The 20,183-nt window shown below is 40.8% G+C and overlaps 1 protein-coding gene across 1 annotated transcript; it reads left to right on the top strand.

Annotated features, from left to right (window-relative positions):
• The first annotated feature begins 1,357 nt into the window (after nucleotides 1-1,357).
• Nucleotides 1,358-19,267, top strand: FAM98A (family with sequence similarity 98 member A). Its single transcript, XM_032683134.1, has 9 exons — nucleotides 1,358-1,455; nucleotides 1,691-1,769; nucleotides 4,635-4,783; nucleotides 6,339-6,473; nucleotides 9,320-9,504; nucleotides 11,708-11,788; nucleotides 13,098-13,214; nucleotides 15,733-15,900; nucleotides 17,404-19,267. Exons 2-9 carry the CDS (start codon nucleotides 1,717-1,719, stop codon nucleotides 18,151-18,153), a joined length of 1,638 nt encoding a protein of 545 aa, XP_032539025.1. The 5' UTR covers nucleotides 1,358-1,455; nucleotides 1,691-1,716; the 3' UTR covers nucleotides 18,154-19,267.
• The last annotated feature ends 916 nt before the right edge of the window (nucleotides 19,268-20,183 follow it).

Here is a 20,183-nt window from a genome sequence, read left to right on the forward strand (position 1 = left end):
ATTCCAAATGAATGGACTAGAGGAAAAGCAGCTAATTCTTAACAGCAGTGATAAGACAGCTTGTCAGAAACCTTAATTTCCTTTTGTTTTTAAAAAAATTGAAGTAGCCTAAGGCTACCCTTTACCAGCCACTATACAACTAGAAGCGAATACACAGAGGAAAGCCATATTATTTCTTTCACATTAAGATTTTAGTCTTAGGGAGGTAGTTTTCCCATAAATGTATAGATTGACCAGTCTTTAGTAGCAGAACTGATGAATGAGCTGTCTGTTAGTGAAGAATTTCTAGCCCTTCGAGGTACTGTTTCTTTATCCTCCGACGTATCTTGAGGCTACAAGAGGCTTCGTACTTTGACCGCAGCTTTTCCTCTTTATGCCTGCCAAGGGCAATTTCATGAAGTACAGGACTCCTCTCCTGCAGTATCAGCTCACTGCCGGTGAGGGACTGGGATTGCTTTTGGCTTTCCCTGGCACGGCCCAGCCATCCGAACAAACCCTGCTTTCTTATCCATGCCTCCTTTCCAGTACTGATGTGCTTTCTGCGGGACTGCTGCATCTCAGGCAGTGGGGCAGTGCTGCCTGACAGAGCTGGGCAGAGCAGGCAAAATTGTCCCCTGTAACCCTGTAACTTTTCTGTCATTAATGATGGATCTGTAATGATCGCTCAGCTGGCAGCTGAGCGACTGGAAGAAGTGAACGCTGTTACACCCCTCCTCTGCCCCAGAATTTAAAATAATTAAAAAAAAAAAACGCTGGCAGGGCGTTGCCTCGAGGGGCTTCACTGCCAGCACGGAGCCCTCGGCATCCCCGAACGCCACGTCCCCACCGGGACAGCGGGGCACCACTGCAGACCGCGCCGCCGGGGCGCGGGGTACAGGCGCCGCCCAAGGAGAAACGAGTCCCGCGGATCCAAATTATTAGTTGAACTGAAACGATTTCGGTTTATCAATGTCATTCTCCCAGGGGCACCCCCTGCGACAAGCCTCGCCACGCGCGAGGCATGCCGGGATTTGTGGTCCCGGCGGGACCCCGCGGGGACGCGCTCTCGCTGCGTGGCGTGGTTTGACCCTTCCGCCGCCCCGTCCTCCCGCCCGTTGCGCGACGCCGCTCGCCGCAGCACATTCCAGCGTGGGCCCCGTGGTGGGGAGAGGCGTGTTCTCCTTCCGGGTCTGCCCGCGGTACTGCCTGAACAGAGAAGTGCGGTCCTTGGCTCGTGCCGCGCTCGTGTCCCACACAGACACCCCGGTGCCCGCCCTTGCGCCCCCGTCTCAGCTTCACAACACTGCGCGGCGTGGTCGGATAGGCGGAGCCCGGCGCGCGAGCAGGCGGCGGCGGTCAGGCACGGAGGCGGCGGCCCGAGGGAAGCCGGCTGAAGCGCGAGGCGGGGGCCTGCCCGGCTCGGTCCCGCCCTGACATGCCAACCCGGCAGCCGCGGGCGCAGCAGCTGCGAGCGCCGTGCGTGGGGAGGGAGCGGGGCGGGGGCGGCAGCGGCAGCGGGGCGGTGGGGCGGGGGAGCAAGAGCAGCAAGAGAAAGAGAAGAGGGGTTGGGGCACTGGGGGCTCCCCCACCGCAGGGCGGGGTGTGAGGGTTGAGCTCCCCCCGCGGGGACGGGACGGGATGGCGGGGGGGATGGCGGGCGGCGGGAGGTCGGGTGCGGGTGCTGGTGGCGCTGAGTGCCGCTGTCGCGCAGGTCCGCCCGCCGTGCCCCGCCGCAGGATGGAGGTCGAGCTATTGGAGAACGACGTGCTGGAGTCGCTGGAGGACCTGGGGTAGGTGTGCCGGGCTCCCGGTGCGGACTGAGGGCGGGAGGGCGGCCCCGCCGTGGGACACGGCACCACGGCCCGCCCCGCAGGGCCGCAGCGCAGGGCAGCGCCTGGAATGGCCCCTTTCCGTCAGAGCTGTCCCCGAACCGGGCCGGTGATGGTGCCCCAAGGCCAAACGGGCCGGTTTTCAGCTCTGCGGCCTTGGCGGACGTTTCACGGCTCCCTGTGTGGGGGTTTCCTTGATCCGTGCGGTGCCGTCTCGTTGGTAATCCCTCTGTTGGACAAAGCGGCCCTAGCTGAGGGTGGGAAGGGATAAAGAGGCCCTTTAAGATGTCAGACAAGAAGAAAGCTTTCAGCGTTTATATTGGGTGAAAAAAAAAGGAAAAGAATTGCAAGTGACAGAGGATCTGTCCCCTTTTTTTAGTATAATACAGCACAGGAAATTTCTGCTGTTTAAACCTGTTGCTTTGTCACAGTCAGTAAAAGTTACATAAATATGAAAGGGAGAGCTCGGAGAACATGCCCTGCTGTGAGCTCCCATGTCTGTAAGCTGTTCAGAGTTCAGAAGGCAGCTACAATTACACTGCTACTGGTTCTGTGCAAACAGCTGTATTTACTCATATTGGCCACGTTCCCATAAATCACTTTGTGGTTAGAGTCATTATGCTCCAACAAAGATTATATTTCCAGGCTAAGCTGGTGATGCTAGTTCCAAAGCTTGACAAATAGGCTTCTGTTTTGGCAGGTATTTCTGTGCCTGAAGTGTGAAAAGGTCTCTGTGACATGATGAACGCACTGTGATTGGTTCCTTTTTTGTTTTGTGTGTTAAGAAGGATATCAGTGGCTTGAAGGACTTGTGATTTGTGCTCCCCTTCTTTGCAATTATAGACAGAAAATGCTGTCAATTTTCAGCATAAGCAAATAAAGTGAACAGTGAAAGCAGGTGAACAGATAAGTCAGATCAACCAAGATTGGCAGCAAAGATTGAAAAGAAAATTGGAGGACAAAAGACATGAGACTTCAACAGTAATGGTAACAACTGGGAAAAGAGCTGCATCTATCTGAAGGGCTTCTATTTCCTGGTGTCTGGAAAGACCTCTATCTGAGGTTTTATGCTTTGGCAGTACCTCCACAATTCTTCATAGTTCAGTTTATTTTTTCTAATCAGATCCTGAAGATATTTCTAATATATTACTGGATTATTTTTTTTTATAGCACTTCATGTCAAAGAGCTGTTTCTTTTTGTAATTGCGCTCAAAGTGTTCAGATAGTGGCCTCTTGCCTTGTAAATCAGTTTGTTGAACTGTTGGAAAAGCAAACAGACCAGATAGCACAATGTTACCAAAAGAGGAATGTAGCTCCAGAACATGTGCAATTGGCGAGAAAGGAAGGAAAAAGCTGCTTGCAGTCAGGAATCTGCAAGTTGGATTATTGGCCAGATAGATGTGTAGATGAAGTCATAATTATCAGAGATAACACAGTCAAGATGTCTTATCTGTCAAAGAGAAACTCTAGAAAAGGAGCCTCTGACATGACCAGTGACTTAAATCCTGATCCTGCCAAAGCAAAAGGGTTGTCATCACTTCCCTTCTACTTTGATCTATAACTGGATGCTTCTGTTTTGAGCCCCAGATGTTCCTGTACATGTGTAGGTCTGAAACGTCTGTGGGATGGGTCTTAAACTTGCTCTAATCAGCTTCTTGGGAGCGTCCAGCCTACTGTGGTCATGGAGTAGGGTTGTAATACATCAGATTACAGTTTCCCACCAGCTGCTAATAGATTAACTCTCAAGTCAAGCTGCTCTGTGAGGTAAAAGTTATTTTTGAGTGTGGCTTCTTCATTTGAGTTGGATGAAGTAACAGACCATTACAGGGAAGGCCACATCCTTTGTATGTGACGTTAAGGACAAGAGCGGAGTGAGAAGAATAACATTTCAGTTTGCGCTCTCAGAGATTTTTGTTTTACTCCTGAGTTTGCTAAGGGTCACCTGGACTCACTGGACTGTTTTGATGTAGTGGAGTGACTTTATCCAGGAGTTTCAAAGAGGGATTTGGTTGGTTATGTGCACTCTTGGATGTCTTTCTGATTTGGGTGCAGTATATCAGAATAATATTGTGCATTTTTAAAAAAAATACTTTGGTAAATTCTGACTTTGTGCTTCCACCTGGTTAATAAGGCAGTCTTCTTCCTACTCTTCCTCCTTCCCCTGAGAGATTATTGGCAAACAGATGTCCTGAAAGCTATGTCTTCTAAGATATGATCTGTAAACATTCTTACATTAGGTCTGATTTTTGGCTTACTTTGTTTATGCAAAGAACTAATTCTGTTTATTTTTCTTGTGCCCCTTCAGGGAGGTGATTTTTTGAAGGAGGATATTGTTATAGAGATCACTTTTGTAACATTTGTATCAAAGGCTTTGTTTTGCATGGCAACCCCTTAGTACATGATAGGAAATGACAGAGAGGATGCACTTGTTCAGCAGTAATTATTCCGCATACTGTAAAGCAGTATGTAGAGTTCGAGAATGATTCTGTGAAACTGCTTTTGCCTTGGATAGGTGTATTGTAAGTAACATCTTTTTAAAGAGATGGAGGCAGAGAAGTATAACATTCTCGAGGATGAAACCTTTGATGATGACTTTTTGTGACACAATGTTTTTGGCAGTAGGCCGATGCACACGGAAATACTGAGTTTACTCAGGTGTTTTCAGTGTGCTTTTTGTTGCAGTTCAGTGCAGGAACATCCCCCCTTCAGGTGTTCAGCACTGCAGATGTGTTGAGGGTGTAACTCTCAATATGTGTACAGCGTGAAATAAATCTATCAAAGGTCACAGCAAACATTATTAAGCATTGCTTTTGTTTTACTTTTCAGTTACAAAGGTCCACTGTTAGACGACGGAGCGCTGACTCAGGCAGTCTCTCATGGAGCCAGTTCCCCCGAGTTCACCAAACTCTGTGCTTGGTTGGTGTCTGAGTTACGGCTCTTCTGCAAACTAGAGGAAAATGTGCAGGCAACGAACAGTAAGTAGCACAAACGTGCACTGAATGTGTGTTCTTGTGTGCTGTAAAGATTTGGGCTCACAGTATCTGTTGTACCAAGGAGTATTGTCTGCATGCTGCCAGATTTTGGATATTTTTCACCTCAAACTTCCCTAATGAGCAGCCAGTAGGTATTGAAATAACAGTGGGGATCAAACAGTCTTTCTTGTGAAATTAGCTTTTTCTTTTAATTGTTCCACCATAGAGTTTTTTTAAAGCTCTTAGATGTATTTAGGGAAACATTAATACTTGTAGAGGTTTTATTAGATTACGAGAACACTTTTATTTCAATGCTTCTGTTCGTAATTTTTATGTAAGAAATACCTACAGTTCAAGGTAACATTCTCATGACTACAATAACCATATTTTCATTTTTGGTTACCTTAATGCTGTGCATACTATGATTTTTCTGTCTTCATGAAAAACTCTGAGAAGGAGCCTGAAAATGTTTATTTATTGTTTTGGTGGAGGACGCAAACCTTAGTTTTCAAAAACTGTTGTTTTTGGTCAACTAGTCATGACATTCTATAGATTAAATTGTTAAATTCGTATGATAACCTGTATTTCTTAATATCTAATATATTAACTCATAATGCCTTTATGAGCTTAACTTCCTGTTTATTCAGTGGCCAAAGGTTGCTGCCTTTCACCTCAACATCTGTTCTTTTCCTCTTTCTTTCTGTGTTTGACATGTTCATCCTTTCTTCTTTGAATGTATTTCACTCCCTTTCCCTATAACAATACAGCATCTCACCTATTCTAGTAGTATAGGGTTTCTCCTATATGTTTTGTGTAAAAATACAGTCCAGAAGTATTCTAACACCTATTCCAAATTCTCGAAACACAGCAGTAGAAAAGTGTTGGCTGAGCACTATCAAGTCCTGCCTTTATTTTGTGTGCCTTGAGTTTGTAAATAACAGACATTTGGGGCTGAAGTCTCATTTCAAAAGATAAAAAATGTTACTTCTCATTAATCATTATTTTTTTACTTAACAAATTCAAATTAGTTTCAGTAATTTTTGACAGAAATATCAGTCAAAGGTTTGGTTTATGTGACTTAATTATTTTTAAAGGTATTGGTATGAAATAAAAAACGTTGACAAACATGATCTTACAGGGAGAAGCAGTAAAAACTCATAAGGAGAACTTATAAACCATAGTTACTATTTATGACTTTGTCAGAACTCTTTAATACATTTGTAGTGGGAAGAGTTAGTTGATATTTAAAGTATGCCTGTAAGATTTGACTTTTTTAGTGTCACATTTCATTGTAGAGGTTGTTAGTACCTGTCTGTTGTAGGGGGAAAGCTACATCAGTGAAATGTAATTTTACAATAATGAAGAATGTTATAGTTCCAAATAGGTTGTGCTGTGTCTTTGAGGAACCTAAAGAATGCATTCGGCTTCCATTAAAACCAGGTTTTAATATTAAATAGTGACTGGAGCAAAGCATGTATTTTTTTAAGTAGCTAATTAATTCTAATCATAGCCCCATATATGTTAGCTGTAAACAAATTATTATCCTTTTCTTTCTAAGGTCCAAATGAAGCAGAAGAATTTCAGCTTGAAATGAGTGGGTTGCTGGCTGAAATGAACTGTCCATATGCATCATTAACATCAGGAGATGTGACAAAACGCCTTCATAATCAAAAGAACTGTCTCTTGCTGCTTAGTAAGTTAAAAGGGTGCTTGCAAGCAGATCTGGTTTTGTGCGAGATTCACAGTATTGTTTCTTACACTTAATGAGATACTGTTTTGTTTACCACAATGTGCCACAATGTAGTTACCTAAAAATATGCATTATTTTTTTCTGTAATTTGCAGCATCAGAATATCACACTTCTGGTTTTATCAGTCAGTACAGAACCCATATATGGTGGAAAATATTCTGAGTGTTAACCTTTTCACATTTGCTAGGAAAAAACCTGACCTATTATTTTTCAAAAGGTACACCAAAGATGGAATAATTTGAAGGCTTCTGCCAGAATTTAGCCACTGAATTTTATTTAGAATGGTTGTAAAAATGACCACTATCATCAGATGCATCATCATTTTGGAGCCCCCAGTGTGATGTCTTGCAAGGTGCAACAAGACTTGCATTTTCCTACACTGACAACAATTGTAATTGTTGTGAAAAAGAGAAAATGTTTTATCCCAATTTCCAGTTCTTTTCATCCTGTTCTTTTGTAAATTACTTGAGTGCTGCTTTCTGCTGATTGAAAGGAAATTAACATTAGCGGTGGTGATTTCTTCTGTTTTCCACCTGGTGGATCTCAATGGCTAAGTTGGTTTTATTTCTGCCTAGGAAATGTTAGAGGAAAAGAAATGATTCGGTTACTTGAATAATACTGATTCACGTTAAAATAAAAAAAAATTAAAGCGTCAGAGTTAGAAACTGTAGTACTGATTTTAATCTAATCTTTAACATAATGTTTTATTTGCTTCCTCAGTAACTGCTGATTCTATAACCTTTCAAAACAAATGTAGTTCTGCCTTCAGCTGAGATGTAAGAAATTACAGAGTTTAGATTCCTGTATTTCAACAGTAGGAGAAAGATGAGTAGACTTAATCTGATTTTTTTTTTTTTTTATAGTATGTTCAAAACCGTCAGATGAAGTGAGATAGTTGTTGCATTTAGGATGTTTTGTAGCTCCAACAATTGGCCCTTCAGCTTATTTTCTGTAAGCCAAGCCATTCAGTAGGTTTGGCTTGTCTGTGACACACAGTTTATCCCAGAGGTCCTCTGTGATGTACGTTTTGGTAATATAAGGCCATGTTCAGGAGCTGAACTCTGGTATCCCATCTGGCAGGAATGCTGTGTTTACTGTCAAATGTGAAATTCCAATAGTGCCAGACTCCTTTTTTGTGTACCATGATAGTTGCATAGCTTTCTTCAACTGCATTAAGCAAACTTATTAGTTATCCTGTTGTATGTGAGCCATAAACCAGTATTTTTTCTGGAGAAACAGAATAACTCTTTGTAATGAAATGCCAGGGTATTTTGCATTTTAACAAAATGCAGCACAGTTTATGCCAATTGGAAGATGTAGCAGAATTGCTGGGAGGGAAAAGCACCAAGGAAATATAAGTAGTTTGGATTGATTGCCTTGCTGTGTAAGCATGGCTAGAATACAATATTAAGTACTGGTATCTGCAAAAATAAAAAGTACAAGTTTCGAGTTGGTCCAGAAAAGTTTTGCTAAAGACTCACTGTCTGAAGAACATTTGTCTTACAGCGATGGACTTAAAAATTTCAGTCACTGTTAGAGGAGGTTGAAAGTAGCTTAGGTGTGATCTCTGAATTCTTCAAACAAAATTCTGCTCTTAGTTTTTTTTTTTTCAGGAGGCCTGAAAAGAGTGTAAATAACTGAAAGTTCAATATAAGAAAAACTTGTATGAAGTACTGTTGAAAGAACTTAAAAAGGATTTTTCACTGCTTTATATATTCTAAGTATTTTCTAATTTATAAGGTGTTCTGTGTCTAGCGGAAGACATTCTAGAAATTTTGAAGAAATTCTAGAGATCACTAAAACGCTGTATTCTTTTCTTAATCTTTTTATCTGTCCCAGTTTTATAAGTAGTAAACTGCTCTTGCATAATCATGGGTTTACTTGCCTGCTCACAAGTCTCTCTGCAGTATCTCTTTTTCAATTCTTATTTTTAGAAACATTTATTTATGTTATTGCTAAGGTCAGTCAGTGTGATTCATGGTAAAAGTATTGGTTAAACCTGTACATTTTTTAAAATTCAAACTTTAAAATTGTGACAACTGCAAAAAAAGCTGTTTATATCACTGTAACTGATACCTGATGCTGAAATTTTGGGGTTATATCATGTTCAGAAACTGTGATTTTGATTTTTCTTTTTTCTTGTTTGATAAAGGAGTTCTAATGTGGTAATAGACTCTTGCAGTTCTGATATTGAAGAGAACTGCAGGCATTCTAGTTTCTATTTTCATCAGTTAAAGCCTTCCTTTCTGAAGTTATTGTAAACCTGAACTCTCAATAGTACCTTTTAGTGGGATTATTTTTCTGCTCTGCATTTTGCCTGGGGAAGTCGAGGAGATTCCTTCAACATTTCACTTCTCTCTCCTCGTTTGTTTGCTTTCTCTCCTAGAGCCTCAAGGAGTGCTTGCTTGCCTCTCCTAAAGTGCATATCCCAGTCACTCCTCTGACTTGATTCCATGTTCTCTGTTTCCTATCTTTGCTGGGCTAAGCCTGAAGGAAAAGAGCTGTGTTCTCTTGAACTCTGGGATTAATACCCGCTGGAATCATAGGGATTTTTTCCAGGCTTTGATGGTTTGTACTAAACCTGTCCCCTGTTTGTTGTGTTTCTAGCATTGGACTCAGTGATTATTAGAAATATGAGTGTTCTGTGGATACAAAAGTTCTAGCCCACACTCTATCTAAAACAGACCATTTACACATTTTTTTGATTGTAAGCACTTGAGTTTTCACTGGTTCTAAAATAATTTAACTCTGCTATATCTGATGCTCAGATCTAATTTTTCTTACCCCAGCATACCTCATCTCAGAACTGGAAGCTGCCAGAATGCTGTGTGTGAATGCCCCTCCTAAAAAAGTCCAGGAAGGAGGTGGCAGTGAAGTCTTTCAGGAGCTAAAAGGCATATGTATTGCTTTAGGCATGTCCAAGCCTCCCGCCAACATAACGATGTTCCAGTTCTTCAGTGGAATTGAAAAAAAAGTAAGATCCAAATAAAGGAAAATTGGAGTATTTATGATGTTACTGTTTTGACATAAAATAGTTCTGCTGCCTGGGTGAAATTTGTCTCTTGTGAAACTCCAGTGTTGGAATTGTGAAGGAGAGTTATGTTATAGTGAGTATGCCAAGAGTCAGAATTTTGAAAATTAATTTAAAGGCTTTTTTTGTGCCAAAGCACAAGGTCAGGGGCTATTGCTATCACTGCCTTCCAAGGTGACTGATCTAGGTTTTAATGTCATCACTCTTTGCAGAAGACGTGAAAAATGCTGAGCTTAGGCCTCAGGAAGAATGTTAAAGAGAAGTATCTTCCAAGAAATACACCTAGACTAATTTTTACAGGAAACTAATGTTTTAAAAATGTTTATGTTAAAGTAGTGTAACTAAAATTTTCACCTTTTCCCTAAGGCTTCATCAGTTCTTGTGATTCCATTTATTTTTGTTCTTTACCGTGTGTGTTCCCCAGGCTGCTGTGATTTTTTTTTTTTTTAAAGAAATTTACTTTTGATTGAGTAACTTTTGTAAAGCAGAGAAATGAAATGGTACTGACTGTCCAGTGCACAGACCAAGGGTGGGGGACAGAAAGCTCTTAAGTCACGTTTAGGGACTTGTAGAGTAGGGTAGAGCAGAACAGCAGAAGAGAACCTGTTTAAAGAACAGACATGATTGTAAAGCTCCCCAAAATACTTTCAGAGTTTGATTGACCTGTTTCATTGTCCTTAAACAAATCCAAGCAACTGAAATAGTGTTCCATTTCTTTGCAAGAAACCAGTTTGGTTTGACAGGAGGAGGAGGATGGTTTTCCATCAGAAGTCCAGGCTGTAGAATGGAAGCAGCTTGTTTTCTGGTTTTGGCACTGTCGTGGGTACTAAATAGACACATAAGAAATCTGTACTTCCATTTTATATAAAAGCTAGAAAATATTCATAACAATGAACAATACTAGCAAGCTTTGCTGTTTAAAGAAACTATAGAAATACAAGATACCAAATAGATCAAAATCCTTTTAATCTGGGAATTCTGTTATGTTTTACTAATACACTTTTCTTTTACATTGTCTTGTAAGGTTAAATGAATGTTATCTCAATGACGTATCAAAAAAACCCTGAACAGTCCTTAATAGCTTCATAAAATACACCAGGAATCTCTAACCTACAGGGTTTTTAGAAATTGTATGTAAGTGTTTACAGTCCACATACTTCAAATGTTGGTAGGATTTGAGGAGAAAGTAAATCTGGCTAATAGCTGAAAAACTTAAATTTCACTTCATAAGTGAAAATACATCACTAAGCAAAATGTGAAAACTTAACATAGGGTGAATATTTTGCTCTTGACTGTAAGATGATGTTTATAAAAAGAGATTCTCCTAAAGTTTTGTGCAGTTTGGAGTAGGATCTTTGTATAATTGACTCTCTTTGTTAATGATCCACCACATTAAAAAAAGAAATTGCTGATACTTGAACGAACTGCTACCTCTGCTATTTGAAAGAACTTAGGTTTAAAATCTTCAAGTTAAATAAATTGGCTCAGCAGCTTTGGAAAAGTAGGTCACTGAAAGTCTTAAATCAACTGCTGGAATGAGCAGCAAGGAAGTTGAAAAATGTGGTTTGCAGCAGAACAGAAGTGAAGTTGTTTTGTTTGGTTTTTCTTCCCATACTTTGGTCCAAGTTTTTGTCACTGCTATTTCATTTCTTACCCCTGAAGTCCTCAGAAATTTTGAGATGTGATAGATTGTCTAAGTTGTGCCCAAACTTTTAAAATGGAAGTTAAATTTTTGTATTAAAGATTTTCTCCTTCTGACTGTAAAGTGAGGTCCTTCTTTAGTCATGTTATATTTCACATAATCTTAATACAGTCTTTTTGATAGAAGTGTGGAGGATTTTCTGAATTAAAGAGATGATGTGTAGAATAATCCCTCTGTCTTCAAAAGGACCTGTACCTCATGGTAGCTTTCTGTTTTATCTGTAGATCTATTCTATAGTTACTTCTCTTAATTTTTAAATAATTATAGCTGAGACTACCAGAAATATAAAAATAGTTGCTTTCTAAAAGAAGTGTGCTTGGTTCTCTGGAACAGAGAAAACAACTTGTCATGCCTTTGACTGTCCAACAGTCCTCTCCTTTAATTTGAATCTTGAGAAGCTAATTTTTTTAGCCAATGGTTATATTCTTATATGTCTCCTAACAGCTGAAGGAAACTCTAGCAAAGGTTCCACCTAATCACGTTGGAAAACCTTTATTGAAGAAACAGCTGGGACCAGCTCACTGGGTGAGTAGTTGCAGGTATTGGAGCCTGTTGTCCTTTTTTAGGTGTACGAGGTATTGATCTTGATTCTGTGCGTTGCAATGTGATTTTTCTCTTTCTGAAGATGAGATGATGGTTTCTTGCAGTATAACATACATATTGGTACAATAAATGTTCGGCAGTTGATAGAATCTTACTCATGAATCTGTATGTCCAGACACAGGGTAAACTTCTCCAAAATAAAGGCAATTTACAGATGGTGACCAGCATGCTTATGCAGTAGCTTAAACCTTCCTCTCCTGCCCTTTGCCAGCACTGTGTGACCTAACCTTGCCGAGATGGTGTCACATCCCCTCTTTTGACTTCTTTGTAGCCAACTTGTGTGTCTATCCATAATTTCCTTCTCTTTCTCTCATTTGGAGTAGTCTGCTTCCTTAATAGCCTCTCCAAGAGGCAGTAAGTATACAGGTGGGAGCTAGGAGGGGCTGTACACCCAGGCTGCAGAGGTGAGGTCACTTCCAGCTGGAATTTGTCACCTGCCGTTCTTGGAGGATGGTGCCTGGGTTAAGCACTGCTGCTGCACTGGCACAAAGCTGTGGCTACTGCTGCAAGACTGCAAGTCTCTCTTGTGTCTCTTGCTTAAGGCTGTAGCTCATCTACTCCCAACACTCTGTTTCCTCCAACTGTTGTTTTGAGACTGAAAGTGGGCCCCAGCACCCTGGTCCAGTCAGGCTTCAGTCGGTGCATAAATTATTTCCCTAATGGTGCATATCTCACTTGTTGCTCTGACTAGACACTGTGTGCTACCAAGTGTGTTTCATGTAATGGCTTTCCCCTGTAGGGCACTTTGTTGTCTTACCTGTATACAGACTGTGCTTTAATCAAGATCCTCTTACGGTACTTCACTTACTGTTTTTCCTCTGTCTTTGTCCTTATTACTTTTTAAGGAGGCAGGGACTCTCTGGTCCCTAGGACTTACGTACGGCCTTGCTTCAGTTTAATGCCCGTAGTATTTTCTCACTTTTGCTTCTCTGTCCTGATTGGTGTTGAGAAATGCCTTAGCAGCAGAGTATGCAGTTTTTATGGCCCTTCTGAAAAAGACATCTGTGGTGTTAGAAATGGTAGAAGGCTGAACATAACAGAGCCTTTGAAGCCTTCAGGAAAATTGCGTCAGCGGGCATCGCTTGGCTGTGAGTCCATTTGACAAGGCAGATAATTGCAGTCTTAAGCCCTGCATACTGTCTCTGTCTTATTCTCTTTCATCCACATAATTTAGTAAGTAGAAACATTTTATCTGTAATCTACAGGTTATGTTTGCAAATTTTTGTTTCAGGAAAAAATTGAAGCAATTAATCAAGCCATAGTCAACGAATACGAAGTCCGAAGAAAACTGTTGGTCAAACGTTTGGATGTTACTGTGCAGTCGTTTGGCTGGTCAGATAGAGCTAAGGTACAAACAACTTGCTGGGAAGTCCTGGTTGATGGTGACACTTTATAATAAGTATCTCTGGAAAACTGCATCGTTTCATCCTTTATGAGTAAAAAAATAATTGCAGGCGTTGTCCATTTTTGTTTAGAATTTCTGAAGAAGTTTATGACAATGTAAGATGACTAAAAAAATTTTACTTAAAACTGATTTGTTGGATTTTAAAACAGTATGTATAATGAGAAGATGGTGTGTAACTGTACACCAAAGCCACTGGAAAAGAATAGAGAAGATTAGTGATCCAGCCATGTGCTTTCAGAGTACCGTAATGTGAACCATTAAATGCTGCCTCTGTGTGATGGTAGAAAAGCATCTTCCTGTTGACCATCCCTTATCTTACTTTGTACTGTCCACAGTGATCAGATTTCCTTATCTCAAAGTGTGTCTGCAAGCACAACTCCACAGATGCACATGAAAAAAACTGCTAAGGCACTACTTGTTCTTACCTCATAGACAGGGTAATATTTTATGTGCTTCTTTTGTCTTTGAACTGTGCAAGTGGCTGTGACATGAGATCTGTTCTCTCTTGAGTATGTAATACATATTCTGCCTATAAAAATAATTACATGGTTTCCTTAGTTCCCGTGTTTCATAGTGAAAAAGAATAACGAGATTTAAAAAATAGTACGTATAATTTATTTTCTAGGACTAAAACAGATATGCTAGCATGCTGTTAATTATGCTGCTGACAGTGTTTGAGATTATTAGTGCCAAACTGTGACACATAGAGTCATCAATTGTTTTTTCTTGATAAATTTTTTTAATCAAAAAGCAACTGTACTTTAGTAATAAACTATGACCTGTCCCCTTTTCTGTTTTGTCACCTGAGTAGGACTTCTACTGGTGTAATATCTCTTAAACCTTGTATTTGTCAGGTTTTTTAGTGGATGACTGAAGAACTAGCTGATTGTTTGAGTATTTTAATAGTGAATAAAAATGAGTAGAAGCATGGATTATGTTTAAAAAACAGGGACTTCTAATTGTGTTATAGCTTTGGCATCCATATCCATGCATGTTTGGGTTTTTTTCCTGGGAGAATTTTTAGATGCTTTTGAACTTGACTAGCTTCAAGAAGTCTTTTCACAAAACCCACAAATTGTGTATACACATTTATATCTATTAAAATGCAAATCTTTTTTTTTTTCCAGACAAAAATAACAAAATAACAATACAAAATTGAAGAGTGTGGCTATAGTATTCCAGACATGCAATACAATTTATTTTAACAATAACTTCTAGCATGAGGTACCATATTCTTTTTTTATTTGAAAAGTATCAGAATACAGTAGTATGACTAAATAGCCACTTCTCCAGATAGTAGAAACAGCAGGAAAAACCCCACTTTGTAGTCTATTATTAGGGTTTTTTTAAGTGAAAATTTCAAGTTTCACCTAAAACAATATCATAGCACCAAAACACTGTGCTCAGAGCTCAGTCAAACTTGCTAGGGAAAAACATACTAGTACTCTGGTGAATACTTTTGCTTTTCCTATCTTTAGCCAATGTCATGTTCCAGTTTTCTGTCTTTAGATGGAAAATAGGATTTTAGGATTTTAAAATGTGCTCCTGAGTTTTTTGCCCTGTTGAGATATGCTGGAAAACCTGGTTTGCCTATCCTCACTTCTGTCATCTGGGATCCAGACAAAAAAATGTTCGGATTACAACCTGGTTTATCCTAACTGCATCCCACATTACACTCTGTTGATAACTGAAGAGAGATGTAACTGGTGTATTAGCTCATGGGTGATAGCACAGATTTCTATTGTGTCTGTCAGCTGGAAAACTTTTGAGGTGTTCAAAAAGGCCAAAACGGTTAACACTGAAAGGCAGTAAAGAGACTGCATACAAGGCAAAGTTGAGTGTAGGATCTCATTCCTGGTATGGGCACTAAGTTTTCAAGACAAAGGACTGAATTAGAACAAGCACTTGAAAACTTTAGTTCTGCCAGTACGTGTTGATGCCTTGTCTTTGAGAAGAAGCTGACTGGAATGAAGAGTGGAAAGAGTTAACGTTTTTCTGCCGGTACAGAGTTGGAGATGGGGTGATGCTATGGTCTAACTGGAATGGGTGCAGGTCAGGGTGCAGGCACAGTAGGAGGTCTGGAGGCTAAACACAGATGTGTTTCACTTTCAGTATCTTCTAGACATTAGCAGTAGTTCATACAATTATATGACACACTTCTAGTCTGTATTTGACTGCCTGAAAATAATGCAGTTTGCTTGTATATATCGTTAAAATTGTCAGCTCATTGGTGCCTTGGCAGTTCAGTCAGAATAGTGTTTCCTATTTACTTAAGAAATTAATTTGACGAATGCTAGCTTTGTTGCAGTAATTCTTAGTTACAAAGTGGTTTTCACTGGTTTTATATTAATTCTTTGTTCTATTTGCAGTAGTGACTAGTTCTTCAATGCTGATTTGATTCTTTTGGTGAGGTGTCCCATTGCTTTAGCTGACTGGGCTTTGTTTTTCTTCTCTTCAACAGAGTCAAACAGAAAAACTGGCTAAAGTCTACCAGCCAAAACGTGCCCTCTTATCTACTAAGTGCACTATATCCATAGCAAATCTCTTGGCAGCTCGGCAAGATCTGTCAAAGATTATGAGAACAAGCAGTGGGTCCATCCGAGAGAAGACTGCATGTGCCATTAATAAGGTACCTTTGGTGACAAATGGTTTGTTCTGTTAGGAATATTTAAGTAACTTTAATGTAGTAATACATCCTACTTTTTTTTAGGATACTAAGTGGAATTTGGAAATAAAGGATAAGAAATTCCAGACTATGCATCAGTGCATTATGAATACTGGAATTTTAGCTGCTTAGGTTTGCAGTGCCCCTTCTTTGGGGCAATAAAAGATCGCTGAAATATCTTTTATTACTTTCAGTGGGAGCAGACCTGTTCTGTCTGATCAGAATTACTGAAGTCATTACACTGCTACTACCTAATTCTGTCAGTGTGTCTCAAATAAGACCTACATAATAACTATGTTTCTGGTCTATGTAAATAGAGTATATTAAGATCACAAAGCAAGGATCCCACAAGTTAGACTGTCATGGGTACACAAATAGATGATAATCAAGGATGTAGTTCTAATAATGACATAGTAGGAACATGATTTAGACTAAACAACTTGCTTTGTTTCAAAAGTTATGATTTTATAGTAATAGGCTCACAAAAGCATACGTGCAGAACATAAAGCTCAGTAGCTATGTACAGCAGTGTACTTGCTGCTTTAAAAACTGTGGGTATAGATGCATGCTTTTCCACCTTCTGAGTACCAGCTGTGTTTCAGGTAAAACTGTAATTTAGGAGAGAATAGTGGTGTGCTGATTTGACAACAACCCATCCACCCCAAAAAAATTTCGCATCTTTTTAGTGTTGTTGGAGTGTGGAGTGTAAGAAATTAAGTGGTAAGACAGGTGTGACTGTATCGTAAGATTGTATGTATGTTTTACTAGGAACGCAATACTGCCCTGCTGGTGATCCATATTCTGTTAATTTATCTCCATTATCAATATTAAATGTTTTCCAAGACGGTAACATGAAATAACAAAGTAGCATACTTCCGTTGAAGTTCTTTTGTTATGTTGTTTTAAAATTTGAAGCAGTGCAAATGTCCTGCTCTAAGTCTTGCTAAATTCTTAAATCACACCATACTTGGACAGCTGGAGACCTGTAGAGCCTTGCTCAACTCTGATTAGTGCTGTGTGACATCTGCCTATTGTTGTGTAAGTTTTTGCATGTTCTTACTGAAAAATTGAATTCTTTACCCCCTGTTTATCAAGCCAATGGCTTCTACAGCAAGTCAGAGCACTAGTCGAGAGCCTGTGTTGCCCTATGCTTGTTTGAGATTAGCAGTCTGCACTAGTAAGCAGTTAGGTGAGCGACTGTATTGGTGCTGCCCATGCTGGTGTGCCTGCTCTGTGAACAAAAAGCACAGGTCTCCTGACTTGTCTTGTTAGCAGTGTTTCAAGTACTAGATAATCCCTGTTTAATTTTTATTTACTGGAGACAGAGTTCTGTCACGTTCAGGCAGACAAAAGTTTGCCTCTGGATATAAAAATTGTGGAGTGGCTGCTGTTTGTGGTGTGTATCAGTAAGTGGACTCTTCTGTGAGGTGTTAAAACTCCTATCACAGTTCTCCCTTCCCTTTGCAGGTGCTAATGGGCAGAGTGCCTGACAGAGGAGGAAGGCCCAATGAAATTGAACCACCACCTCCTGAGATGCCACCATGGCAGAAAAGACCAGAAGGTGGTCCCCAGCAAGGCGGTGGCAGAGGAGGAAGAGGTGGCTACGAGTCTTCCTATGGAGGGCGAGGAGGTTATGACCATGGGGGTCACGATCGAGGAGGAAGAGGAGGCTATGACTCATATGGAGGGCGAGGAGGTCATGAACAGGGAAGCCATGATCGAGGGGGACGAGGAGGACGTGGTGGTTATGATCATGGCGGCAGAGGAGGTGGAAGAGGAAACAAGCTTCAAGGAGGCTGGACAGATGGCGGAAGTGGTGGCTACCAGGATGGTGGCTACAGGGAGAGCAACTACAGAGATGCAGGTTTTCAAACAGGTGGCTACCATGGTGGTGGTGGTGGTGGCTACCAAGGAGGAGGCTATGGTGGCTACCAGTCGTCGTCTTATTCTGGAAGTGGCTACCAAGGGGGTGGTGGTGGCGGCTACCAGCAAGACAACAGATACCAAGATGGTGGGTCCCACAGTGACCGAGGGGGTGGGCGTGGAGGAGGAAGGGGCGGCCGTGGCGGTCGTGGCCGTGGAGGTCAAGGAGGCGGCTGGGGGGGCAGAGGTGGACAGAACTTTAATCAAGGAGGGCAGTTTGAGCAGCACTTCCAGCATGGAGGTTATCAGTATAACCAGTCTGGCTTTGGACAAGGAAGACACTTCACCAGCTGAGGCTGCTAAAAACTTACACTTCAGGAGAGCTCACATAACAGAAACCTGGTTTCAGAGGCCTTACTTAATTGCTGCTTGAATTAGTTTGTACAGATTTGGACACAGCAGGTAGAATCTCTTTGGGATGTTTTCCACTGAGCAAAGTACAACTTTGTGTATTCTCCCCACCCACCTCCAATCTGTCTGAATTAAAGGCATTCTCACTGCTCACTGCACCCTAAACATCGACTAATAGCCATGCTTTTTGGAAGTTGGACTGGTTCCCTCTGCTCAAAACACTTTTGTTCTGAGTCTGCCTGCTGTGTTTGCCTTCCATTTTGATTTAGACCTGCCAAATTTGTCTATTATAATACCCAATAGAATTTGTGCATTTTTTTTGCCCCAAGTAATTTTTCGGTTACATGTTCTAATATCGGTTTGGAGTATTGCCTTTTGACTTGCTGACCTCTTGTTCTAGTCACGGTGACATTACACGGACGTGCGTGCACGCGCCGTGAACTCCCTCTGACGAACAGGTTTTTGGTCTATTATATGAGCTCTACTGTGGGTGCCACGTTCAGTAGCCTTATTTCCTGCTAAACAAAGTTTTCCCACCCGCTCAATTTTGAAGACTGACTGCCGCCAAAATCTGCAAAGATCATTTCAAACTAAGCTAAATTGTGAACCGATAGTGTGTGTAGGCCTGTAGTTAGGTGTAGCAATTCAAACTGACCTGCATCCATCCAAAACAAGTTGCTTCTCCTCCAAACCTAATTTTTACTTGAAATCAGCTAGAAGAAGTTACAAACTGAAGTTTATTTTATTTGCAAGTTAATACCACTGGCTCAGCAAATCTAGGGCAATTTGTTTTGGGAGTTGTCTTTTCAAAGAAATGCACTACGGCCTGGGAAGATTAGTTCCTGCCTGGAGGAAGCCCTTTTATTATTGCTGCAGAAAACAAAACCTGGCTGAGTTTGGTGTTCTGACGTTTGGGGTTTTTTTTTTCTTTACTGAAAGCCACATAATGCTTCTTGCTGGGTTTTTTGTGTACATAAACGTTGTCAAGCTGTGAAAGAAAATGGCTGAAGGTGTGCTGTTGTATAAAAGGTGAGCAATAAAAGTATCTGTATGTTCACTTTGCTTTAGTTTCTCTTCCTTGATTTAGTAAGAAGCAGTTACTACAGTAGCTGGAAATTCATGGGGGTTTGTCTGCTTCATCTTTTTACATTTTAATCTATTTTAGATTTTGTAGTTGTCCCAGCTGTACTGTACATTCTATCCTTTGAGAAGCTGTCAGAACAAGAGCATATGGGAGGAACTGATTTTCAATTGCTCTGAGTTTTGTTCTGTTCCTCCCTGTGAACTGGGGTAGCAGCATATAGTATTGTCTCTTGATGTGTAAAGTTATTCTTAGACTATGTGAGCATCTCTCTCCCAGGTAATGCTACTGCATGCTGTGTGATTGTGGTATGCTGCTTCTGGGAGCTCTCCTGATGCTCACCAGCCTTGTGGAAATGTAGGTTCCTGCTACTGTGCTCAGATCACTGTAGCAGAGGCTGTGCTGATGGCAGAGTCTACCTGACATGTCCTTGGGGCTAAATCCAGATTGGTACAGACAGGAGGAGCTCCTTGGCTTACAGTAATTGCACAAGTATTTGAGGAAATCCGTGTAAAGCTGGTGTTGCTGTAACTTAAGATAATCATGTAAATAAGCTGATAAACATTGCTTAGAACTGATTTGCCTGTATTTCATTCCACGGTCAACCTGAAAATCTCCTGTTTAATTTATTGAGGCCACTAGATGCTGCTAGTGATTCATGGGTTGGAGGCGAAGGTCCCTGTGAATGGCACTTGGGAATCTGACTTAATGGCTCTTCTCCTTTAGTGTTTCAAACAAATTTAACAAGCCTGACAAGGGAAAATCTTTCTATATTGAATCTAGGTCTTTGAGGATCACTGATCTGGATTTATCTCTGTGTAATACCGTTCAAATTATGAGCATCTAAAAGTGAACGTTGCTGCTTCACAAAGGTATTCATGGATTCTTACAG

This window comes from Chiroxiphia lanceolata, chromosome 3 (genome assembly GCF_009829145.1).
Source record: "Chiroxiphia lanceolata isolate bChiLan1 chromosome 3, bChiLan1.pri, whole genome shotgun sequence".
Classification (NCBI taxonomy): domain Eukaryota; kingdom Metazoa; phylum Chordata; class Aves; order Passeriformes; family Pipridae; genus Chiroxiphia; species Chiroxiphia lanceolata.